At 54.1% G+C, this 25,520-nt stretch overlaps 2 protein-coding genes across 4 annotated transcripts in view; one reads left to right on the plus strand and one right to left on the minus strand.

The window, feature by feature from the left end:
* The window catches only part of CD99L2 (CD99 molecule like 2), an 84,991-nt gene extending 66,408 nt beyond the window's left edge, over nucleotides 1-18,583 (plus strand). The window contains exons 3-9 of one of the 3 annotated variants that reach the window (XR_015769415.1): nucleotides 524-610; nucleotides 2,366-2,425; nucleotides 12,319-12,354; nucleotides 12,728-12,847; nucleotides 15,843-15,959; nucleotides 17,428-17,493; nucleotides 18,318-18,330. Coding sequence is in view for 2 of the 3 variants with exons in the window: in XM_028091958.2 (XP_027947759.1) it covers nucleotides 524-610; nucleotides 2,366-2,425; nucleotides 12,319-12,354; nucleotides 12,728-12,847; nucleotides 16,204-16,221; nucleotides 17,428-17,493; nucleotides 18,318-18,382 (452 nt within the window). In the remaining variant the exon portion in view is untranslated. Of the gene's footprint in view, nucleotides 1-523; nucleotides 611-2,365; nucleotides 2,426-12,318; nucleotides 12,355-12,727; nucleotides 12,848-15,842; nucleotides 15,960-16,203; nucleotides 16,222-17,427; nucleotides 17,494-18,317 lie in introns of all 3 variants that reach the window. The other 2 variants (XM_028091958.2, XM_028091959.2) reach the window with 2 other exon arrangements.
* Nucleotides 18,584-22,038: 3,455 nt separating this feature from the next.
* Nucleotides 22,039-25,520, minus strand: part of MTMR1 (myotubularin related protein 1) — a 62,250-nt gene continuing 58,768 nt past the window's right edge. Inside the window, exon 16 of the mRNA XM_028091975.2 lies at nucleotides 22,039-23,482. Within this exon, the coding sequence (XP_027947776.2) occupies nucleotides 23,321-23,482 (162 nt within the window). The 3' untranslated portion in view covers nucleotides 22,039-23,320. The remainder of the gene's footprint in view (nucleotides 23,483-25,520) is intronic.

Raw genomic sequence — 25,520 nt, forward strand, 5'->3', positions numbered from 1 at the left:
GGAAACCAAGGCCTGAAGCTCCCAAGGGTCGTGCTCAAGCTCTGGAACCCCCTGGACCAGGGGGTCCTATCCAACAGATCTAGGCTGAACACATCGCTCCATTAATCTTCAGGTCATTTGTGGGACCATGTCTGCCTTACCACCAGTCCTCTGAAGAAAAATGAATGGAACTCATCTCATTTAAACCTTCTACATTTCTTTGTCATCCTCAAAGGGGTTGTCAGAGGCCTTAGAGGGGCCTCAAGGACTAAGACAAGTGCACCATACTCATGATGTAACATCCCTGAGCCATGAGGTGGCTGCTGTATTTTGTTACTAAATGTGTTCCCATGCTGTCCCCCTTCCCCATTTTATAAGAGGCCAGGAACAACCAGAGCTCCAGCAAAGCCTGCAGGTAATGCTGCCACTCTGAGGAGGGCAGTAAAGAAGGGTACTGTGGAGCTCTCTTTGGGGCAGATGTCCAAAGAGCTCCCTGTGCTTTAACCAGTTGACTTTCTCTTGTATGTTTTGGGGTCCACTGCAGATGATGATTTTAACTTGGCCGATGCCCTGGATGACCGAAATGATCGAGATGATGGCCGCAGGAAACCGAGCGCAGGAGGAGGAGGTGGTAAGTCAGCATGGCGGCTCCCTGGCCGGGTTGTCACTCATTCACTACAGTGGCCTGCAGAGCCCCCCGGGGCCCAGCAGAGCCAAGGCATAGGAGAACCCTAAATAGTACTTCACAAACATTTTGGTCTCTGGATTCCCAAAATCATTGAGGATTTCAAAGGCTTTTGTTTCTGTGTACATTTTTTGCACATTTCTGTAATGTCTCAGCAGAAGAGCTAGACTCACTCTGTTTCCGGATTCAGTTGTAATGTATTGTGGTGGCTGAAGTGTATGAAGGAAATCTGGCCTCATATACATAAGCATTTGAAAAAGGGAGGGATATTTTAATTGACTCTTTAGGTCATTGCTGTAGATGTTCTTCTTTGTAAAGACACCCAAACTCAGCTGGTGGTGGTTTCTTACCGTTTCAGTGTAGTGTGGAATGTGACACCCTATCAGTGAACTTTTCATACTCGATTCCATTAAACCCTCCAGGACTTCCTTGGACTTTCAGTGGAATTTTTACCCATTCTTGGTTTTATATATTGTGCGTTGGTCATTTGGAAATACTGGTGTCCTGAGGTCTTTTGAACTTCCAGATAATGCCATGTTTCATTATGCAGTACCCCAAACTCACATTTGTTAATGTCACTCCCATCTCCTTAGATCAAGTCTTAAGTATTGGGAAGCTGCTAAGCTCACAGTAGTAGATAGCGATTTTTCAAAATTCTAAGTTTTGTTCGAAATCTTACCATTGGCAACAGATCTTGCCAGTGGTTTTCTTTGAAGGGACAGCGTCCTTTCATTTCATTTCCAAGAAAACATCTGCCAAATATTCAAGCTGCCATAACCCTAGTTTGGCCATCACTGATTCTTTCTAGGAAAAGTGGTCTTCTGTGGCACAGAGCAGCTGATAAACTCAGAACCGAAATAGTCACTCAAGCGCACTCCAAAGTAGTACAGTTGACTCAAAAAACGTGGCAGAAATCCTTTCAGCCTACTTTCCATTTCCTCACACAGAACATTAAAGTTGTGTACTCCGTGGTTAAGCCAGAATCCATTTTTTTCTGTTTCCTTGTGTTATTTTCTTTTGCCTCATAACAAATGATCACAAGCTTCACGAGTTAAGGTAGCACCCATTTATGAACTCAGTTCCCTTTGGTGGTGAGTTCAGGTAAACAGCTAAGCCGAGCTTTCTGTCCAGGGCCTCCCGAGTTGCCATCACGATGTCAGCCCGGCCTGGTCTCCTCTGAGCTTGGGTTCTCTTCCAAGTTTGTGTGGTGGTTGGCAGAGTACGTTTCCTTGCAGTCGTAGAACTGATGGAGAAAGACAGAAACGGGGGAATGCTGGGAGAAGAAGACTAACTCTGCTGCTTCTAGTGTCTGAGCTCAGGAAGGCCTCACCCTGCCTGCCTGCTTGAGTCGGGCCCACCGAGGATAATCTCCTTTTTGATTCAGGCAAAGTCAAACTGATTTGGGACCTTAATTACATCCGCAGTAGCTCTTTACCTTTGGCGCCTAATATAACCTAATGGCAGCGGGGATAGCCACCTTGTCCATGGTCCCACTCACACTCCAAGTGATGGGAGATTATGCCAGGTGTGTACTCTAGTGGGAGGGAATCTTAGTGCCCTGTTAGAATTTTGCCTTTCCTATTCATCAGGGACATTCTTAACTGGCAGTCAGTTTCTGGGGATGTTGGGCAACCCTAACACAAGATTTTTGTCCCTGAAAAATGTGTTGTGGTATTGATATGTATATTTGGTTTTCTCCAGGTTTTTCAGACAAGGATCTTGAAGACATATTAGGCGGTGGTGAATACAAACCTGACAAAGGTAAAATTAGGAGCATTGATTTGTCTAAACACCTTAATCTCATTACAAATGTGATTACATGGCGACCAGATTAATTGAGCTGTTCTTACTCGGCCTCTGGGATATAAGAGGTCGTTTTTAGACATCCTGCTTACAACTTGGAGGGCTCACTTGGAATCATATGGGCTGTGCAGCTCAAAAGGGGAGGGCTTTATAAGCCAATTTGGAAAAGCCACACGTTCCCCCTGGTGCCCCCAAGGCAAAGTGCAGCATGGCTAATATCTCCATCCCGAGCCGGAGCCACTTGCCCAGGCGGCACCAGTGACTGGGGACCACTCCTGCCCCCAAGCTGGGGGTCCTTTCACCCTTGGGTTGGGAACAGCAAGGCTCATCATGACAAGCATTTTTTTAGGAGACCCATGGCAAGTCTGACATCTTTTAAAAGATCTTTTTAGTTTAAAATAGTTTAAAACTCAGGGTGCCTGGCTGGCTCAGTCCGTAGAGCGTGCGACTCTTGATTGTCTGAATCAAAAAAGGAGATTATCCTCAGGGTTGTGAGTTCGAGCCCCACGTTGGGGATAGAATAAAATAAAATTAGTTTAAAACTCACAAGAAGTTATAAAACTTATTCAGGAGAATTTCTGTGTACTCTTCACCCAGGGTCCCCTGAAGGTTGCCACTGACCTTACAATAACTGTAGTATGTTGTCCAAGGAAGCCAGCATTGGTACAGACTGTGATTAAGTCGCATACAGACCCGATTCAGATTACGTCAGCTTTTGCATGTACTCATGTGTGCATGCGCGCACTGTGGGTCTATGAAATTTCGTCGTGTATGTAGATTTCAGTGACCGCGACCAACCAGGATGCCGAATACAGAACTGTTCCATCACCACAGGGAAACCCCCTCATGCTAAGCCCTTCTTAGTCATGCCCTCCCCCGCCCTCCAAAACCACCGAAGACTTAAACCTTTTATCCTAATACACATCAAGATCTGATCCTATTATGGAGAGAATCAGCCGGATTTGATGTGGCAAAATAAGCTATGATTGGAACTTGTGATTGTTACTTGCATGTGGTTGCCTGTTTTTTTTTTTTTTTAAAGATTTTATTTATTTATTTGAGAGAGAGAGAATGAGAGATAGAGAGCACGAGAGGGAAGAGGGTCAGAGGGAGAAGCAGACTCCCCGCTGAGCAGGGAGCCTGAAGCGGGACTCGATCCCGGGACTCCAGGATCATGACCTGAGCCGAAGGCAGTCGCTTAACCAACTGAGCCACCCAGGCGCCCTGTGGTTGCCTGTTTTGATGGTATGTTGTAACTTGTAGTTATGATGCTAAGTTGTTACGGTTGTGACTGGCGTGATGGCAGCCTGTTGTGGGGGCAGGTTGTGACTTAGCATGTCCTGCGTGAATGAGTTAGGAGTGTGTCTGGCTGTGGCGTTAGCGTCTGCCCCCTTCTTGCAAGGGACCGTGTACATTTCCTGTGGAACAGTGTTCCCTTCACATTAAAGGATACCGTAGTCACATCTGTCCTTCAGAACACCTTTCCAGACAATGTCATCTTGGGTAAAAAGTTCTAAAAACCACTAAACGAAACTCACAGGTGTCAGGAGAACATGGAACATTTAAAGGGCAAACCCAGCAAATTGGCCAATTACTCCTGGGTGACAAATGGTATTTCCAGATGGTGAGATGCGGGCAGCGGTAGCAAGTGGGAGCGCGCGCACGGATGGAAGGCTGAATGGCACGCTGGGGGCTTATTACCAGTACATGTTTTAGCAAGGAAGAAGTGTTGGAAAATTCTTTAATTAGGCTCGTATTTAAACTTCTCGTCTAAAGAATAATCCATTGTTAGCTTAAGTTATACCCTTTGTCATTATAAGCGTCATTAAAAGAAAATAAAGGGGGTCCCAGCAAAAAAATACAAGTGTGAGCCTGGTCCCACATGGTCATGATGAGCACACGATGAAATTCTCAGACATTCTCCTCTATGCAGACATGCTAATGCCACGAGTGAGGATAAAACATCCTATTTCAATACGTGATAATCATCAGCATAAAAAAACAATCCTAATTAACGTTATTTTCCAACTTTGGATCTTAGGCACATACACGAGACTCAGCTGTAGTTTTGGAGTTTGTTTTTGAAATAATATGTTATCTGTTATATAGGGTTTTTCTCTCAAGAAAATATTTCTCTCGGTCTTGCAGGAGCACCCCATGTTTTGCTTGTAGGTGACAGGGGCAGTCTCTTGTCAACAGGTCCTGCCAGCCGCCTCCCTTCCCTTGCATTTTCACCCACTGAGAAACCTGAGGCCAGTTTCCACTCCTCATTGTCTCCTCTGGGTCTACGCCTTAGCATATGCAAGCCTCAGCTCCCTCTCCTGAGTTGCTCTTTGGTCCGCAGTGGCCTTGATGGTCACAGCTCTTTGTCCCGTGTGTCCTCTGCAGTATCTGACTTCGATGACCATCTGCCGCTTCACATTCTTTTCTCCCGCCGCCTCCTGGCACTCTCCCACTTTCTTGGTCTCATTCCCTTCTTCACGCTGTTGCCTGCTGGGAAGGTTTCCTTGGGTGTCCTGTCCCCATTCTCTTCCTCACTGGAAGTGATTGATTTTAGAAGCAAAGACCTGAGTCTTGAGTGTGTCCGTCACTTAGTGGGATGTCGCTGCTTCTATACCCTTTAAGGGGGCAGGAGTAGGCAAGAAGTATGTGGTGATCTACTAAACCATGTATACACGTGCACCTATGATTTTCTCTATTCATCAACATTTATATTGACCTAAACATGAGTTCATACCTATTCTCCAACTGTGATCCAGTGCCCAAAGCTTTCTTTTGGCCTTCCTTTCTTGCTTCTCTGTAACTTCCCTCTCTGCCGGGGGAAACCTACCATTCGTCAGCGATTTGCGTGCTTTGCTCAATTTTGGTATCCGCTCATACCTCTCTGAGGAATACCTTTACCATCAACAGTACAGGCTTTATGTTTAAATCCTTTGGCCTTTCCCTTACAGTTTCCAGTCAAAATAGCCTTTTTGGGGGCACCTGGGTGGCTCCGTCGTTAAGCGTCTGCCTTCGGCTCAGGTCATGATCCCGGGGTCCTGGGATCGAGCCCCGCATCGGGCTCCCTGCTCGGCGGGAAGCCTGCTTCTCCCTCTCCCACTCCCCTTGCCTGTGTTCCCTCTCTCGCTGTCTCTCTCTCTCTCTCTCTGTCAAATAAATAAAATACTGAAAAAAAAAATAGCCTTTTTTAAGGTTACTTGGGTCGGCTCCTCTGTCCCTCCTCCTCCGTTTCTCAGGCAGTTAGATTCAGTTGTCACAGCCTGCATCCCGTCCTGGGATCGCCCGCACGCCTAGTCGATGTTCCGTTTCGTTCTTTTGCGTACATACATTAAAGTTCACTCTTTGCGATGTACAGTTGTGTGGGTTTTTACAAATGCACTTGGTCACGTGTCCACCACCCGAGTACCATACAGAACTGTCCTGTCACCATAAACGTTCTTCTGTGCATCCGCCTGGTACTCAGCCACTCTCCCTTCCTCAACCCTAATCTGTTTTCTATTAGTGTAACCACTAATCTGTTTACCTTCTGCATAGCTTTGCCTTTTCCTTAATGTCCTATAATTGGAATCATGCAGCGTGTAGCCTTTGCAGACGAACTTCTTTCACTTAGCAGTATGCATTGAAGGTTCCTCCGTGTCTTTTCATGGCTTGATAGTGTATTTCTTTTTAGCATTGAATAATAATCCATTGTCTGGACGGAGCACTTTTTGTTAGCTGTTTACCTGTTGAAGGACATCCTGGTTGCATCCAGTTTTTGACGCTTATGTATAAAGCTGCTATAAACATTTATAAACACTTACAGGTTTTTGTGTGGACATAAGTTTTCAGTTCACTTGGAACGGTGTGTATGATTGCCGGGTCATATGGTAAGTCTGTGTTTAACTTGGTGATAAACTGCACCATCTTGCTTTCCCATGAACAATGAATGAGAGTTCCTTTTGCTTCATGTCCTCATCAGCAATTGGAATTGTCAGCTCTTTTGGATTTGGGACATTCTAATAGGTAGGTAGGGGTATCTCGTCATTTTTTCATTTTTTTTTTAAAGATTTTATTTATTTATTTGAAAGAGAGAGAGCGTGTGTGCACAAGCAGGGACGAGAGGGAGAAGCAGGCTCCGCACTGAACAGGGAGCCCGATGCGGGACTCAGTCCCAGGACCCCGGGGTCATGACCTGAGCCGAAGGCAGACGCTTAACTGACTGAGCCACCCAGGCGCCCCCGTTTTTTCATTTGTATTTCCCTAATGAGAAGTGATGTTGAACATCTTTTTATATTCTTATTTTATATTCTTTGGTGAAGTCTGTTCAGATTTTTTGCCTTGTAAAAAAAATCGGGTTTTTTGCTTTTACAAGTTCTTTATATAATCTGGGTACAAGTCCTTTATCAGGTGGTATATGATTTTGAAAATATCTTCTCCCAGTCCATGGCTGTCTTTTCCTTTTCTTAAAGAGTGTTGTTTGTTGAATATTTATTTCTTTATAAAGGTCAGTTTATCAGTTTTTTTATGAATCATGCTTTGGCGTTTAAGAACAATCAAGGTCATGGAGATCTTTTTCCTATGTCTTCTAAAGGTGTTACAGTTTTAGCTTGTACATTTAGGTCTTTGCTGCTCCATTTTGAATTGATCTGTATATGGCATGAGCTAGGGGTCCAACTTTATTCTTTTGCATGTGGATATCCAATTGTGGCATTGTTTGCTGATTAGATTATCCTTTCCCCACTGAACTGTCTTAGCTCCCTTGGTGAAAACCCATTGACCATAAGGGTAAGGTTTTGTTTCTGGACTCAGTCTGCTCCATCGATCGATCTCTCCGGCTGGCCTTCAGCCAATACCAGCCTGTCTCTGCTGGGCATGTCCTCGGCTTCAGGGCAGACAAGGGCCCCCTGTGGTTGTCTTACCTCTCCACCTCCTCTTTAAATCCCTGGCAAGGTGACTGGTGGCTTGCTGGGGCTGAAGGAGCCGCTGGCTCTCCCTGTTTCCTCGCCACTGAGAGGCTGGCAGTGTTTCAAGTCACGCGGGCTTTTGTGGCCTGTCAGCCCTTCCCCAGTCCCACTGGCTGCTGGAAGACCTTGGGGGCAGGGGGAGCAAGAGAAACCCTGGTCGCAGAGGCCACAGACTTCAGCTCTTCTTGCTGGAGCTAAATCCGTTTCCTGACATGGATGCCTCTGAATGTCCGGGGCCAGAGCTGCTTTTTGAGGAGAGGATTTGTTGACCTCCTCACTCGGTCATGCCAGAAGTCCTCTCCCCTGGTATCATTTGAATTTAGAATCTTCTCTTTGCTTCCCCTCGAGCCCAGGTCCACATCCCCTCCCCTCTTGGGTCGTTACCTTAACCTCTTAACTGGTCTCCTGGCTCCAGTTTGTCCCCCACACCGCTGCCAGAGAGAACCCTCAGGAACACAAAACTGCTTTGGTCAGTCCTCTGTTTAAAACTATTGTGTACTAATGAAAAGACAAACAGCCCAGTTAAAAAAACGAGCGTGAGATTTGAACGGACACTTTATGTAGAGGGAAATTATATGAAGATGTTCAAAATCATTATTCATTGGGGAAATGCAAATTAAATCCACAGCGAACTATCACAACACATCCACCAGGAGTGGCTAAAATTAGAAAGACTGACAATACCAAATGTCGGTGCAGATGTGGGTTAACTGAAACTCTCCTACATTGTTGGTGGGAATGGAAAGCTTCTTAAAATACTGAACATAGACCTACCCAGTGACTCAGCAGTCTCACTCCTATTCCAGAGAAATGAGAGCTTCTGTCCAAAAAAGACTTATAAAGAATATTCATAGCAGCTTTATTTATAATAGCAAAACAAAAACAAAACACTGGGAACAGCCCAAGTACCAGCAGCAGAATGAATAGACAAATTGTGATATCTTTATATATTCATATGACAGAACGAATTGCCAATATAAAAACATGGGTAAATGTCAAAAATGTTATGCCGAGTGAGAGAAGTCAATGAAAAGAGAGTGCATACTATATGAGCCCAACCATATGAAATTCTGATAGTTGCAAAACTGATCTATAGAGTTAGAAACGAGGTCTGTGGCTGCCGGGGTCGGGATGTGGACGGGGATCGATGGGGGCAGGGAAACGAGAGAACTTTCTGAGGTGACGGTGCTGTTGTATATTTTGGTGGAGGTACGGGTTTCGCAGGGGGCTGCATCTGCCAAAACTTACCAAATGGTACACATAAGATTTGTGTATTTTACCATATGTAAATTTTACCTTAAAAAAGGGCATCGTAAGCAAATGTGGAACCGTAGGTCATAATATGTTTAGGGGTGATGTGCATGGATGTCTGTGACTGCCTTTGAAATGCAGCGTAGAAATAAGAGAAACTGATGAATGGCTGGAGGGACAGATGGACAGACGGACGGACATGTGATAAAGCACATAGTGCCAAACACTATAGAATTCAGAGGGTGGATAGGAGTGTTCACTGTACAGTGTTTTCAACTTTTTAGTATGTTTGAAATTTTTCTTAAATATAGGGGAAAATTTTTAAAGAAGCCAAAAGACAAGCCTCTTTAATGGCTCCCCCACCACCTGCAGGACAATTTCAAGCCCTTTAGTCTGCCACGCGCTCTTCTCGCACCTTTAATTTTTAACTTTTTATTTTGCATTTCTGCTGCTCATCTTCTTATAGTGAAAGTAAATTTATAAAAAAATCTAAAAGTCCCAGCTGTGGCTGTTGGGAGACTAACATACTTACGCAAGTCCTTAAACACTTGAACATCCCCCGCCCCCAGCAGTTCTAGGTAGAATCTCCCCACCGTTCCGCGACTCTCCATGCCCTTGGCAAATCAGATGTGTCCGGCGCTCGCTGTGAGCCCTGGGCCGTGCTCTTGTCAGAGAAGGGCAAATACGTGCCTTGCCTCCCTGCCTCCCAGGAACGTGGCTGTGGCGGCCTGAAGACCGACGTGTGTGCGCGGGTACGTGCGTTGTTGCCTTTTGCATTTGAGGGTGCGCTGGATCTAGCGCTTCTGTTCACGACAGGGCATGTTCGGGACCTCCTTGCGGACGCAATGCCTCCTGTACGTGCAGTCACTGTAGTTTCAAGGGTCCCCCGAGCTCTGGCATTCCACATGGCGATCTGGATGTATGGTCTCTTTGGTACGTAAGCGTGCTGTATAATATAATTGTGACCCCAGGAGGCAGGTCGGGATACAAAACGTACCGTCCTTGAAAATGAAGATCCTGCCAGCAACGTGTGGAATAGCTTCTCTGAGCTGTCCCTCCAGGTGTGGGACAATGGGGGCGGGTCTATTTTAAACATTTCTTATAAATTATATGAAAGTACTCCTTTATTGTTTTACCATCCCGGAAGAGTCACCAGTAATACTTTGGAGTATATGCTTGTAGTACTTTTTCTCTGGATAATACACATTTGTAAATATTTATTTTTATAAAAATGGGACCATGCTGCTTTTTTAAAACCAGTTTTTATTCAGTAACACCCTGACTATTTTTCTCGGTCATTAAAGAGTACTCTAAAATACTGTGTTAATGAGTGCATGATGTTATACCATAATTTATTTAACCAGTTCCTATTTTGAGAGGTCTCTCTCTCCGGCTGTTTACCACCGTACACCGTGCCGTGATAAACCTCCTCAGAGCCAAATACACAAAAGCCTCAGTGTTTGTCAGCTAAATTCCTAGGTGTTGACTTGCTGGGTCACAGGAAGTATAAAGTTTTAACGATGTGACTCCAAGTGTACTGCCAAGCGGTACTCCCCTGAGGTAGTACTGGCGTCCCCTCCTACCTGCCCTCAGCTTCCCTGGGTACGCTGGCTTTGTAATCTTTGTAAATTTGATCAGTATAAAATGCTATCCTGTTGACATTTGCATTTCTTCGACTACAAGAGAGGTGGAACACTTTTTACCTCTAGGTCGTATTGGACCCTCCTGATACATTGTGTTGAATTCCCTGTTCACGTTCGTTACCCACGTTTTTTGTTTGTTTTTTTTTTTTTTTCCTTTTTACTGGAGTCTGCCTCTTTTCTCGTCAACTTGTAAGGACTCCTTTTACATTAGGGATGATGAAACCCTTTACATAAATTCCAAAAACATCTGTATTCATTAACTGATTCAAGACCTTTGGGTGGTTTCCACCTTTTGGCCTGTGTGGCTAGCGCCACCCTGTCCGCATTTCATGTGACATTCTTGTAGCTCACGGTCATACGGATCGTGAGGCTCAGGACTTGAGGTGAGCGGAAGAGGAGGTCGAACTGCTCGAACCTGTCTGGGGATCTGCTGACGTGAGCACGTCAGCAGAGGACGCCTGGGAGAGGACTGCCCCTGTCCCTGGCAGTGGCCACGTCCAGCGCAGCAGAAGGGACCGCCGATGGGCCAACACCATCAGACTCCGGACCCTCACAGGCGACCTCACCGCGGACCTGCTGGTGCACAAAGGGCCCTGTGCCCCCCTCTCTGCTCAGTGCTTTGCAATGGCACTGACTGTGCTTTTGAAGTAACCTTCTGTATCCAATCAGGGATCTTCAACTCAAGGGTTCAGCCCTAAGTGGGAACATAACAGACCTCATTTTCTGTCCCACACTCTTTTTAAAAAAAATAGACTTTATTTTTCAGAGCAGTTTTAGGTTCACAGCAAAATTATGCTCCCCCCCACGGCCCCCCCCTCCGTTACCAACACCCCCCCCCCCACCACCACCAGAAGGGCGCATGTGTTACAGTCCATGAGCCTGTGCATTCCCGGACTCCGATTGGCAGAGGAAGTGCCAGAGTTCATTGCTTCCAACATCCCAGAGCGGTTTCCCTTAAAAACCCTGGGCCCTGGGCGTACAGCCCCGCTCCATGAATGAGCGCTCTGCCCTGAGAAGAAGGGGGGAGCCCAAGGCTGATGAATGTCCTGAAATGGTACCAGTTGCTCGTCAGGGCACTGCCGTCTGGGGAGGTAAGCGTGTGTGTTGAGTTCTGTGCAGTTTTATCACACTCACGGGTATAGACGCGTGTGACTGCCACCAGGGCCCCGATAAAGACCAGTTCTGACACGGAAGGGCCCTTTCAGAGTCAAGCCGTCTCCCCCCCCCCCCCCCCCGCCCTAATCCCTGCCACCCACTGATCTGTTCCGGAGACTTCTGAATTTCAAAATACTGGACCAGGGACTGCCAGCCTCCATTTGCTTATGTGCCAAGGTAGAGGTGACGGGCCTTAAAAACCCCGGGTCACCAGCAGCTCCTGTAGCTACCTTACACGAATGGAAGCATCTGGATGGGAAGAAAAACATGTGAAGCACTAGGCCCAGGAGGCAAGTAAATTGAAATAGTAACTGCAGATCTCTCTGGGTGGTGGAATTATGAGTTGTTTTTATGCTAGTCTTCCATCCTTTATTTAAAAAAAAAGTTTAATAGAAGCATTTTCTGCAATCGGATAAAGAATTGAGACTTCTTACAGGAGACAGTACATACATGGGCTACGGGTAGTGCACGCATCCAGAAGGAGGTTCGCCTGGCATGGGTCCAGCTCTGCCACCTGCTGGCAAGTCCCTCACCGGCGAGCCTGCTCCCTCCCCTGTAAGATCAGGGTGCTAGGTGCACCCGCCTCACCGCGTTGCCAAGAATCCCATGTATGAAGAGCCGGGATAGAACATGCCCAGGGCACAGTCACTGTCGTTTTACAAATAACGAGTTGTACCTGGTCGCCTGGGCTTTGCAAGCTGATAGGCCTAAGGAAGCCATTCTTGCCGGAGTCAGGTAGAAGCCTACTGGGGATTTACTGGAGGTGTTGTGGCAGGGGTGGAATCAGGGTCATTGAGTTGGGAAGAGGCTGCCCGCAAGCTGGGGGGTCACAGGCTCACGGTTTTTGTCCTTTTTCCAGGTGATGGTCGGCATGGCAGTGACGACTCTGAATCCGGTGGGTTTGTGTCCCGAGGAGACCTAGTGCCGGCCTTCCCCTATTTCCAGGAGAGAGCCGCCCGGCCAGCGGCAGAAGGATACAGTGATTTAAGAGAATGAAGCATGAAAATCGGGGTCCCCGGGGAGGTGGCCCCATGGGAAGGAAGCCTGCTGGCCTGAGAGGTGGAAATCCTTATGGAAAACGAGAAGCGCTTGGCAGATGCCTTAGATAGAAGTGGCTTTGCCCTGTCACACTGGCTTGGGGGTCGCGGGGGTTGGAACGAGCTTAGCTCGGTGGCGAGAGGAGAGCCAGGTGCCTGAGCCGGTGTCGCGGGGCTGTTGGCCTGGTGCCACGTCTCTTCATGTCTCCCCCTCTCCCCCCGCTTGCCTAGGAGTGTCGGCCGAGGCCAGCACCATCGCGGGTGTGGCCAGCGCCCTGGCCATGGCCCTGATCGGCGCGGTCTCCAGCTACATCTCCTACCAGCAGAAGAAGTTCTGCTTTAGCATCCAGCGTAAGTGCAACCACCCTGTGGCCTCCAAACCAAGGGGCCAAGGCCTTTCAAGGGAGACGGGCAGAAACGGGGGCATGATTCGGGTCCATTCCAGACCGACTCCTGAGTGGACTTTCCGGGGTGGACAGGTCGAGGCCGGACCCAAGTTTAAACTGGCTGTGTTTCTGTGGGCGGCGCGGGGGGACGCTGACGTTTGTGTCAGAGTGGGAGAGGGCCTGGGCTTTCCATTCGGCCTCCGGTCTCGCCTGCTCACACCGCCGGCCTCCTCGGGAGCTCAGGCAGGGGTCGGGGCTCTGAGAGCCAGCGCGCCGCCGCAACGATGAGGGCTTTCAAGGAGCAGGAAGGCAAGGGGCAGAATGGGGGGGGGGTTGCACCCCCCCACATGCTTCACATGCAAAAGGTTGCTTTCATTGTATACTGTAGCCGAGCGTGTCTAAGCTGTAAGTCGAATAGTGACAAAGCGAGCCCCATCTTGCCAGCCTGTGGGGACCCGGCGAGGGTGAGCAAGGAGGGCGCCCTTGCTCGTTTCACTAGCACGGCTTTGATGTGTCACTGCTTACTGACGCTGTGTCTCTAGGACTGGCGATTTTTAGTTCAAGTGAGAGGGCCTGGCTCAAGCCTGGCTTTCCTCTTTCCTAAAGCTTAGGAGCACCTCCTCTGAGGCTTCCCCTCCCTGCCCTTTCTCTGGGCCCTTCTGCCTGGAACCAACAAATGAGCCCGAGCCCCAGAATGCTTAGATGTGGGTGATGCAGAAGTCTCCACCTCTTTGTTCCTCTGGCGATTATATTTGTTTCTCTTACTCTTGTACAGCGTTCTTGACCAGGGCCACCACATATGGTTACACAGGCGGTGTGCGCGGTTCATGTTTCAGTCTACAACCTGCGCAACTGTTCATGGTCGCCCCACTTGAGATCCTATTGACCCACCTTGGACCCACAAGCTTGGCTGTAGAGTGGTGTGAATAGGGGGGTGTCAAGAAGGAGTATGGAACTGGAAGCTGGATTATCCTTAGAGCTGTCTCTTGTCCTAGTTCAAAAGCAAATGGAGTGGCTTAAAATGACAGAATCTATTCTCTCACAGTTCTGGAGGCCAGAAGTCCAAGATCAAGGTATCAGCAGGGTTTGTGCCTTCTAGAGGCTGTAGGGGAGGATCCTTCCTTGCCTCTTCCAGCTTCTAGTGGCTCCGGGTGTCCCTCGGCTTGTGGTCCCACCAATCCGATCTTTGCCTCTGGCTTCACATGGCTTTTTCCTCTGTCTGTGTGCCTTCTCCTTGTCTCTTATGAGGACACTTGTCATCACAGGGTCCACCCTAAATCCAGGATGATCTCATCTTGAGATCCTTAATCACACTTGCAAAGACCGTTTTCCAAATAAGGTCACATCCGTAGGTGGTAGGGGGTGGAGGACGTGGCCACGTCTCTGGGGGCTGCCATTCCTGCAGTACGGCATCATCACCCTAACAGGGAGATGCTCATGAGCCGTGCCGATCAGAGCTGGGCAGGTGGCTCGTATGCCAGGGCACGGGGCTTGGAGCCGTGAGGAGGCATGTTGGGTAACAGAGTTACAGTACGATCGGCTTCCCCGCCACTGCCGAGTGCTGGATGTGGGGTCCCGCCCTGAGGCCTCCCCTGTCAGCCCCAGGGCCCAGGTTCGAGGGCACCCTGACTTTATCAACAAGGAAACAGAGGTTCAGAGGACTGTTGAAAGAACTGAGTCCGGATGTGCCGGATCCACAGGGGAGCCTGAGACCGGGACAGGGAGGGCAGAGCAGTGAAGAGACCGGCGGGGGGCGCACCAAGTGAAGTGAAAATACCTGATTTTCACACTTGTTTTCTAAAAACAGGTGTGAGGCTTTGCAAATTGGATTAGCAGGCAAAGCCAAAGAAAACATGAGACCGTGACGGCCTTGGCATATAGAGTTGAACGATTTATGTGATACTTGAGGGAGAATAAACTGTAGAGGGGGGGTGGTGAGGACAGCTGCGAGCTGTGAGCCAGCCTGCGGGAGGACCGGGCTCTGCCGTCTTTCTGAGGGCAGCCTGGAGGTGGTGGCCAGTTTGCTGGTGGGGGAGGCAGCTGTGCCACCACACCCGCCAGCCCCACGCCCCCTCAGCCTCTGGAATCTCACTGTCGCTCCGTTCCCCCCCCCTTGCCCCCCACTTGCCCCTCCGTCTGTCAAGGATGTCCTTGTCGTTGCTGGACCCACACTGTCCCGAGTCCCTTCCCTGGACACGCTCGTGCAAGCACGGGCCTCACACAGAAGGGAACCGAGTGTGGCGTATCCCCCAGATTTGAAGACCTCCCTTCTGTACCCACCCCTGCGTTATCAGCACTCTTCAGAACTTGTCAGTAGTCTCTGCTCCTGTCTCCGAGCCCTCCTGCGTGAGTGGGTTCCCCCTCCCGGCGCTGGTGCCCCCTGCACAGGCCTGCCCTGGGGCCGCACCTCTCCACCAGCACGGCTACGGCCTCTGCCTGTCCGGGGCCAGGTCTCCATCGGGATGGTTCCGTCAGCCTCCCGCCTGCCCCGCTCTCCCCCATACTCCTCTCTGCTCGGAGCAGCCAGAGGGACGGCTCTGCCTCGACCTCGCACGTTCCCCACTGCCTTGCTGGTCCTGGTCCAGACGCTAAGCTTGGCCACTCAAACCCTTCCTGGTTTGGCACCAACCACACCAGCAGCCCCTGTCCCCAGAAGCCATACTCCCTCTCCGAGCGTGCCCTGCTCTCTCCGCTGGCCCTCTTCTCACGTAGCCGGGTTCTCTGCTCATCCTTGGGCCTGGGGCACCCTCCCGGGAAGCCTTCCTGCCCTCCGGGCCCGTGGGACTCGCTGGATGCCGAGGCTGCGTGCTGCCACAGCGCCCCCTGCCGACCGGGCCTGGAGCCCGCGGGGCCGCGTTGGGCTGGGTTCCTGCATCCACCGCCCCCGCATCGCGCCCGGGACTGGCAGCTCCGTGAGGGACCGTGTGTGCTTCATTCACGGATGTGTCCTTGGCACCCAGGCCGGAATCGGGAGGAGCCCCATGGATGTTTGTGGAGCAACTAAGCCCCCTGAGAAGCTGGGGTCAGGACTTCCCATCCTACCCTTTATGCCAGGCCACGGCCAGCACCGCGTGGAGGTGACAGAAGGCAGAGCAGAACCTGCTCTGCATCCCGTGCACCGGGAAGCCCCAGGGAGATGGGGCATGGCTGCCGGGGTTGGGGAGGGGGAGCTTTGGGGACCCTCTGCTTTCTGTCTCTGCCCTCAGTGACAAAGTCACAGTGTGACAGGGTCACTGCATCTCGCAGAAAGCCCCTGTGGTCTGTTGCGGGGGGGGGCTAACTTCTTACTCCAGGGTCCTAAGCTTTGTGTCTTGCCTTCAGATGCAGCAGAAGGTCAAGGTAATGACATGCTTCGACTTTCTCATTTTCCTTTTCTGCTTTGGCCACAGTACATCATTGTCCACCCTCCCCACCTGCTGTTCTTGCTCCTCGTCCCCGCCCTGCACCCCGAGCCCTTCCCTGGCCCTCACCGACTTGGCTGTGACCACGACCACCTTTAGCTCACTCTGTTGTCTTCTGTCTCTGGGCCCCGCGCGGCTGGGGTGGGGGCTCCTGTCTGGGAGGCCGGGGCCCGCTGAGTGCGTGCCAGGCTGGCAGGGGGCAGCGATCGGGAGGCTCGGGTGCATCTCCCAGCCCACGGCCCTCGGGCAGGAGCCGCTTCCGCTGGCTCCCTCACCGGTCTTGCCCCACACGGAGCCAGCCACCCCTGCCAGCCAAGCAATGCCCACATTCTTCCTGGGCCCGTCCGGTGTCTACCTTGAGCTCGAAAGCACCAGGGCAGGCAGGCGTACTTTTCTGAGGTACGGGGAGCCTGGATGTAGCCCCGGGTGGCAGGGGGACTTTGTGCCTGCTCAGTCATTTGGTTGCTGAGAACCGTGGCCCGATTTTCCCACAGGCCCAGGGCTCTGATAAGGCTTCCAGCCGTCCGCTTACCCAGGGCCGTGACACGGACTCTGGACTCCCCCTAAGTAGCAGCAGGCTGGGGTCCCCTCGGAGTCCCGGGTGCTCAGTGACCTGAGTGCCGGCAGGCAGAGGAAGCTTTGAGAAAGTCCCCGAGCCCCTCTTGGAAGGCAGTGTGGGGGGTGGGGGGACGCCCATGTAAGGGACCAGAGCAGCTCCCCGAGCGCGCCGGGCCCTCCGCGCGGCGGTGCACACGGCGCTTCTCCCCTCCCGGCTGGGGGAGTTAGCGGCCCGAAGGGGCGCGTGTGGCCTGGAAGCGACAGGACGCTTTGCCAGCCACTCTGCCCTGAAGCCTGTTCTGCCATCTGCCCCTCTCCACCCCGCCTCTGTCCGTCCCTCGTGCGGCGCTTGGCTCCCCCCACCTCGCTGGACCCTGGGCTGGCATGCGGACCCGTGGGTGGTGCTGAGCCTGCTGTCTGGGCCCCCGTCTCCCGGGGGGTGGCACCTGCCCCGGGGGGGGGGGGGGGGTGCGGGGCCGAGGCCTTTGCTGTGCGTCCTCTGAGGACCATGACGAGAACCCCCGGGCTTGGTCAGGGGCCCTTCGGTTCTGTGTCCGTCACCACCTCTGCTCTTTGCCCGTTGCAGAGGGTCTGAATGCAGACTACGTGAAGGGAGAGAACCTGGAAGCCGTTGTGTGTGAGGAACCCCAAGGTGAGGCCTCACGGGCCCTCGTTTCTTGCTGCAGGGCTCTTAGTCGGTGGGCCCCGCGCTAAGCAGAACGGTGCGAGGGAAGCCCAGAGGCGTCCGTTTCTGGAATTTCCGGCCAGAACAGGCGGCTGCCGGGGCCCAGGGCTCATTGCGCTCTGCCCTCGATGAGCCAGATTCCAGCTTCATGACACCAGGGGCCTCTACTCCCTGTGGGGGGTGGGGGGGGGGGAACCGATGCGGCCCAGACAGACGCCCACCCAGCTGTGGGTGGGTGGAAGCTTTGAAATGAGGCCTGTGACTTTGCGTTTTGAAGACTGCCCAAAGGCAAGAGGGGCTCGGCTAAAACAGAGCCTCTTCTCAGGGCCCTTGCCCCTCCGCCCCCACCCCCTACCCCCGTGCCTCTCCCTTCTGCAGTCGAGCACTTTCTGAGGGCGATGGGAGGCCGGGTGAGGGCAGGCAGGAGGAGGCAGGGAGGCCGGGGAGCCGGGCTGTTGTCCCTGGAGCCGAAAGCAGCAGCGGGGACAGGCCCATCGCTGTGTCGCGGGGACGGGGACCGAGGGGAGCAGAGGGAAGCCGACCACGGTGGCCAGCCAGCCCCGCCGGGAGCGTGCCCATTTTACCGACGAGGACAGGGGTTGTCTGCCTTCCCCCTGCTCTCCCAGGGCGCAGGGTCGCCCCGACTGGGGACAGAGTGCGCGCCAGAGGGGAGGCTGGCCAGAACAGACGGGGCACACGGGCTTTCGGGCGCGCGCGGGGCCTCGAGCGCGGACCTGCCGCGTTGGCGGCGGGGTGGGCGTCCCCGGTAACCGAGGCCTCTCTCCCGCTAGTGAAATACCTGACGCTACAGACGCAGGCCGCGGAGCCGCCGCCCCCCGAAGCGCCCCGGATCTGAGGGCCACTGCTCGTGACCGGCGCCTCGTTCCATTTGGACCCGCTTCTCTGACGTCATCGGCTTCTCACTCTAACTTCCGGATGAGCTCGGGGTGTGTGTGAGTTTGGTTTCTGTGCCTGCCCTGCCAGAGGCTCTGAAGAGACTTGGTGTCGAATCCGAGGCCCAGCTCTGGCAGAAAGCCAGCCACGGGAGAGCGGGGAGCCCGAGACGACGGGGGGGGGGGGGGGTGCACCCGAGGACTTTGATGCTCTGGGGCTAAGAGTTTGAGCCCAGGGTAGTGCGAGGAGCGAACGGGAGAGCATCAGGTAACCACACGCTCACACTCCCTCTCTCACACGCACGCACACCACCCAGCCTTGACACTGCTGGGCTTCCAGAGAGCTGGGCCAAGTGGTGGCTTTTCATTTATTTAAGTGCAAGCATGCATGCCTTGATAGCCCTGCCCTGAGAATTTAGGAACCTTCTGGACAAGTAGGAAGCTGTGACTCTGGGGCCCGATTCTCCTCTGATTCCACAGGGGACCAGGTGCGGTCTCCTGGCTGACATGCTTAGCTTTTAGGAATCATTTATGCATTGAAATGAGTGTTCCCCTTTTGCCCTGTACGTGTTCTTATTTTGGTAGCAAAAACTACAGACATCGAGAACAAGCGGCGGAGCCGGAAGCATGTTTCTTTCTTTTTTTTTTTTTTTTTTTGCTTAAAATTGTATTTGAGGTGGGAGCGGGTTGGGGAAAGGAACAGTTGCCGGGTTTGGTGACACATGCCTGACTGCGTGGGTCTGGAAGGATGATTCTGCCTGTCCTGTTCTGATGAAAAGCCCTTGGGGCGCCGCGGGCACCGCGGCAAACGCCAGAACCGAGGGGCCGGCCCCTCCCCTGGCCCGGAGCTGTCCGCTCTGGGCTGGCCTCCTGGAATGTTCCGCTCGGCCCACGTGTGGTCCTGTCCCTGGGCGCTCCGCTGTCTGAGGCTGAGCCAAAGTCTAGAGCCACCGTCTTCTGATGATCAGTTTGCAGTGCCCAAAAGCACTTCCAGAAGCAGAAGTCAGCAGGAGGGTGGCGCCCTACGGACACGGCCCCACGCGTCGTTCGGGCTGGGCGTCCGCTGAGCTGGGACGAGGCAAGGCTGGCTTCCTAAGGAGACCGTGGGAATCGGAGCAGACCCCGCCGTTGTAGGCCGTACGCCTCGCGTGCTGGGGGTCGCGGCTCTCTGAGAAACCTGGTCGTGCGCCAGAGGCGTCAGTCGGGGTGCGCTGTCTCCAGCTGCCCTTGAGAGCAGAGCCCGTGCTGCGCCGCCTGCGCCCTGACGGGCCCCTTCCGCAGCGGCCCACGCGGGCCGGGACTGTGTGTCCGCGAGGCGGGTGCGGGGCACTGACGACACCCCCTCTGCTTAAGAGCCCGGGGGCTGTCCGCTCGGCCAGCCTTGCCCCTGCCGCCGAGGAGGGCGAGGGCTGATGGCCCCAGCCCTGGTTGGTGCCGGGCAGCTCTGGAGGATTCTTCCTCGGTAGCAGGAGCTGGGGAAGGGTCAGGGCGGCGCCCGGCAGCTCACGGGGTGAGGATGGCTGCCCACTGAGGTCCCCGGGGCATCTCAAAGGAGGAAAAAAGAGGTGGCACTTAGGTGTGGTAACTGACTTGTCTCCCTGCCACGGGCACGTTAGAGGAGTCCTAGCCACCGTGGCAACTAGGATGAGGAGTCATGTGGCCCGCGTGTCACTTGGCATGGCCAGGCACGGCACGGCACGGCACTAGCTAGAGCTATGGAGCCTGCCGACTAGGAGCCCTGAGGTGGGCTGTGCCCGGCCCCCGACCCCCAGCTGTCCACCTGAGCTTGACAGGGAGGCTTCCGTGGGTGGTGGAGACCCTGAGCTCCTCCGGCTCTGAGGTACAATCAGTGGCCGTGATTGGAGAGACCCCTTTGGCTCTCCCTTAGAAGCCCACAACCCAGCACCCGGGCCGCCTAGTGACTGGACAGGCCGGGAAGGTCACTCCGCCACCTGTTGGCAGAGCTCTTGTCCCGGGGGGCGGGGCAGCGGGCAGGGACGCCTGCAGAAGCCCAGGCTCTTGTAACTGTGTCTGTCTGGAAGTAGCCTGGACCACCCTGGGCCTGTCCCAGATGATAGGGAAGACGGAGTGAACCAGAAGGGCCCGTTGGGAATATCCGATCTGTATCCGCTCACCTGGGGGGTGGAGGCTCAGTGTTGGTAACTCTGAACACAGGAGGAAGGAAGCGTGGCAGCTTCGCGGGGAGGGGCACCCTCCTGGCGAGGGACCCAGGGAACAGTGCCAGGCCCGCTGCCTCGGGCACCTGACTCAGGAGTGCTCGTACCCCTTGTCTGAGGAAGAAGTGGAAACTGATCTCAGAAACCCCTGTACTTTTTATGTGCTTGTGTTTAAATAGGAATTGTAAATGGTCTTGTGTTTGCATTAAACGGAATGGAACCTAACAGATCACTGTATTCTGATGGTGTGGAGGGCCTTCCTTTGTCAAGTGCTGCTGGTTTTTTCCCTTCAGGTAGTTCATGGTCGACCTTCCTCCCCTCCTCCCCAGCCCGAGGTGTTTCTCCAGAAGGTTGGAGTTCTCCAATTCCTTCTGTCGATGAATGGCTCGGTGTCAGGGCCCCTCCGGTACACAGAGCCAGGGCCTGGAGCTGCAGAGGGACGAGCAGAGGCCTCGGGCTGGCTCGAGAGGGGCAGAGGCAGGCTTCACACTCCTGACTCCCCAGCCCAGTGCTCGCCATCATCAAAGAAATCCGGTATCCAGGGTGGATTCGCGTTGGTGCAGTCGTTTGGCTGCGCAGGGCCGGGGGTCCCTGCACGCCATCATTCATGCAGCCATGTTCCAGAGTGGCCCGTCTGGGAACGAGTGAGCCGTGTCGTCACCTCGAAGCTTGGCTTGCAAACCGAGAACACAGCCAGACCTCTGAGGCTGAGCGGGATGCAGTGGACGTGGGGTTTTCACATTGAGGCGGGTGGCCTCTTGGTGCCACGCCAGCCATGTCATAAAACAGCACCAAGTCCTCAGACCCAGACCCACCACATGAGTCTTCAGTAAAGAAGTTCTGCGTGGCCGGCCAGGGCCTAGCGCAGTGCCCCCGCCCCCCGCCCCCCCCCCCCCGGGCTTGTCGCTCAGGTATTGCTGCTGGGGCCCCCAGCAGCACTGGCCGCTGCATGGAGCACAGGGCCCCCCAGGCTCTTATGAGAAGGGTGACCCACAGGGGTCAGTGTGGCCTCATCCAGGCCTTTACAGCTCCCCCAGGGGCCAGCATTCCTCCCATAGACTTGGGGTGGGGACCCCGGGGCTTCTCCGAAGTCTGTCCCCTTTTCGGCTCTAGGACTCAAGGCCTGGGCGGAGCACCGTGCCTCCTTGGAGCCGTAGCTGACTCCGGTAGCCCCAGCCTTTCCCCCATCAGTATTTTCTCAGCGTAAGGTTGAGGGGCATTTCAGATTTTAAAAGTCAGAGTACTTACTTACCCACCATTTTGGCCAAGACACTCAAGACCTGATTTCATTTAGGATTTAGTGAATGAGTAAAATCTTGTAAGGGCACTTTACGGGTATTAACTGCCCTTGGCACATAAAATAACAGGTATGGAAGGTTTAGTCATTTTCCCCAAGGGAAAAATTGGAAAAACTTAAAAAAAAAAAAAAAAGACCACGGAGCAAACGTATTATTTTAATTACAGACTGAAATACAGTGTATCAGATGAGGCAAATACGATACAGTCTTTAAAAATCTGAACCATGAATGTTTTACATTCTAGTACACTTAAATAAAACAAAGAATTGCTTAGGTAACAACAGTATACTTCAAGTTGTGTTAGAAACGGTTGTGTGCTAGGTACACACAGAGGAAAAGGGGCTGTTGTGCTGCTTGTGGATCGGGCAGGGCGGGGGCAGGGGGAGGGAGGGCGGTGCCGGGGGCAGGGGAGGGTGGCACAGCCCGCCGTGGCCCCGGGAGGAGAAAGCCAGGGAGCGCGGTGGTGTGCCGCGGCGCAGCCGGGGGAACGGAGCTGGAGGGGTCTCCGGGGCCGGGAGAAACCTTGCCGCCGCGCAGCTAGCAGGGCAGGGGCGGGCTTGCTCGGTGCGAACAGCCTGCAGCAGGGAGGGGGCGGCCGGGGAGCAGCCGGGGAGGCCGGCGCAGGGTCACACTGTCCCCGGGCCACCTCGGGAGGCCAGCACCGGTGTCGGGGGAGGGCGGGACACCGTGCCATCTCAGCGGCCCCATTCAAACCACGTTGCAGAGGTACCACATGAAGTTGGCATGAGCTTTGTTGGAAAAGAATTTCTCACCCAGTCCAGTTAAGCAGAAACCTCCTCGAGTGACTAGTCCAAACATAAAAAAGGACATAGGAAAATAAAGGCATGTTTCTCTTTTTTAAAAATACCTTCTATGTACACAGCAGTAACTGGTGCGGGCGGGCGGGCCCCAGGCATGAAGAGGACTGGAGGCTTGGCAACGGCGCGGCTGCCCCGGTGCCAGAGTTTAAGTTCCAAACGGTCTTCGCGTTGGAGCGAAGGGCTCAGGCAGCCACGTGGCTGGCACGCGGTCTGTAAGTGAAGGGGGGGGTATCTGAAAATGAAGGGCTTACCTCGGAAAGAAAGGGAGTGGGGCCCCCTTAACCCGAAGCCCCGCGCCCCATGCTCCTCCCGCGCCTCTCCCGGGCCGCAGAGCCAGGCGGTCCGCGGGCTCGATGCGGCAGGAGGCCGCCACAGGACGGCGTGGGCAGGAGGGAACGGGCTCACGAAACAAAAAGCGCTTGAGGACAGTGGGCGTGGTCACCTAGCCACACAAATGGTCACTGGTGGGAAGTGCCATCCAGGCCTGGAGGACATTGGGCCTAATCCTAAAAGACAAGATCACAAGCTACCGTCCCTTGCCCGAGCCGCCGAGCAGGAGGTCCTGGCTGGCCGGGGTCGCCGCGAGTGCCGTCCTCTGGAGCCCCTCAGACGGAGGTGTGGACGGGGGTGGCCGAGTGGGACGGCGAGGAGCCCCGCTCGGATGATGACGAGGCGCGTGTGGCCACCTCCCGCTGCAGGTCCTCCACCCGCTTCTGCAACTCCGCCTTGATGGCCAGCAGCTCCTTGAGATTCTGGTGAATGGGCGTCTGGGGAGGGCAGAGGCGGCTGCGGTCAGCGGGCCCTGCTCGGGGCGCCGGGATGCCGTTCCAGATCGGCCTGCCCGGTCATCGACCCAGCTCTGCCAAGCGCGCAGGGCCTCCCTCCCGAGCCAGGGCTGCAGCTGCCGCCCTGCTTGGCCAGTTCAGGACATGGGGGCATCTCCGCAGGACACTGCGGAAATGTACTCCATACCCCCCCGCCCCCCCCCCCCGGGGCCCCCGACCTCTGCGGTTTTGCATTTTTATAAACTGCTCTACTGACTGTTAAATCAGCACCTTGACAACTTGTATTTGTTTTCATCAGTCACCGGAGGCTGCGGCAGCCACCCCGGGAGAGGAGGGGGAGCCCCTGGGGGCTCAGCTCCCTCCCTGCACAGGGAAGAGGGGCTGTGTTCGTGGAGCCTCCACTCAGCACCTCCAGCCCCCACAGCAAGGCCTCCCCTGATTAGCTTTTCTCTTTTAGGCCCTTCCATGGGGGCTGGGCCAGAAAGCACTGAGAAGGGTTTTCCTGGGACATATGGGACACCCGGTCTGACTACTAGGGTCACACAGCACCTACTCCCTTCCTCAGCAAGCCCAGAGATCCAAGACCCGGCTTTTCCCTCATGGGGCTCCTGGGCTCGGGTGAGGCACAGCAGAGAGGAAAGTCACCGTCTGGGGGGGGGGTGGTCTGAGGGGGCTCTCCTTGCCTCTGCCCTCTTGCCTCCCCTCGTCCCCAATCCAGTCTCACAGAGCAGCTACAGGCCTGGCTCCTGAGCCTCAGCCAGGCTATGTGATGCCCACCTAACAGCCTCCAGTGGCTACTTTCTGCCGCCCTGACCTTGGCCTCGAAACCAGGTGGTCTGACCCCAGCCGGCCTCTCCTCCCATCTCTCCAGCTCCTGCCTCTCCTCCCCTCCTGCATTTCAGAATCTTCTAGGTTTTGACAGATGCCATGCATGTGCTGTCCCTTCTGCCTGCAGCACTTTCCCCCCAACCCTTCGCTTCCTCCCTGCAAACTGAGCTCTTCCATCAGGGCTGCCAATGGTGATCAGCCCTACTAGAGGGAAGGGGGAGGGCGGGAGACAGACAGATGAGACACACCGACAGGAAGGAGGGAGCGAGGTAAACCAGCAAAGTAACCAGCAGAGAACGAACTCCTGACTTCAGCAAGCCGCAGGAAGACAGGGACAACAATGTGAGTCTGATGCCAGCGATGCCCCAAAACAAGGGGAAGTTACCTTATTTGCTGCTGATCCCAGAGGCCACCATGAGGTAAGCAGTAGCTCCCCTCTTAGTCTTGGGGCCTATTGGTATTATTTTCCTATTTGCAGGATCATTTGACTCCAAGTGAATTAGACAAGAGAACCTTCTGCAGTCAAGCTCCCGTGAGAAGGGCCCAGGCACGCGGTCTTGGACAGGGGGCAGCCCTTGTTGGGGAGTGCCCAGGGCCTGCGATGATCCTCTGACCGCTCCGTGCAGCCTTTCCTCATAGGTCACTTACAGTATATCCAAGGCCTGCCTGTTCGAGGGAATGCCCCTGGCCAGCTAGGGGCCTCACCCAGCGGGTCCTGTGTCCGCCACAAGGCAAGAGGGCCCCAAAGGAAACACGAATGCTGCTCGGCCCTGCTCCCGCCCAGCCATCCTTTGGTGGATGCCCAGGGAGCCGCTCTCCAGGCAGCCAATCTAGCCCCCTCCTCCTCAGACAAGTAGGCTGGTCACCTGCCTTTCCTCGCCATCCCATCACAGCAACACCGGCCTTCTGGCTGACCCTTTGCCACGGCCCTCCCTCCCCCTAGTCCTGCGCAGCTAGCGCTGCGGGGTGGAGCTGGCCCTGCAAACCCACCTTTCCGGCCTCCAATGCCTCCAAGGCCCAGCTTGCTCCCCCACGGGCCCCGGGGCCGGCACCTAGGCAGCTCCAAACCATGCCAACCCCAGTTAGGACAAGACGCGGGTAGCCCGTGGACCACCTCCCAGCTCTCCTGCTCCCACAAGGTCTCCATGAGGCTCGCGACCTCGCCCCCAAGAGGCATGACGCCTCTCCGTCC

This window comes from Eumetopias jubatus, unplaced genomic scaffold (genome assembly GCF_037043125.1).
Source record: "Eumetopias jubatus isolate StellerSeaLion01/CBP00866 unplaced genomic scaffold, mEumJub1_p1.0 scaffold_11, whole genome shotgun sequence".
NCBI classification, from domain to species: domain Eukaryota; kingdom Metazoa; phylum Chordata; class Mammalia; order Carnivora; family Otariidae; genus Eumetopias; species Eumetopias jubatus.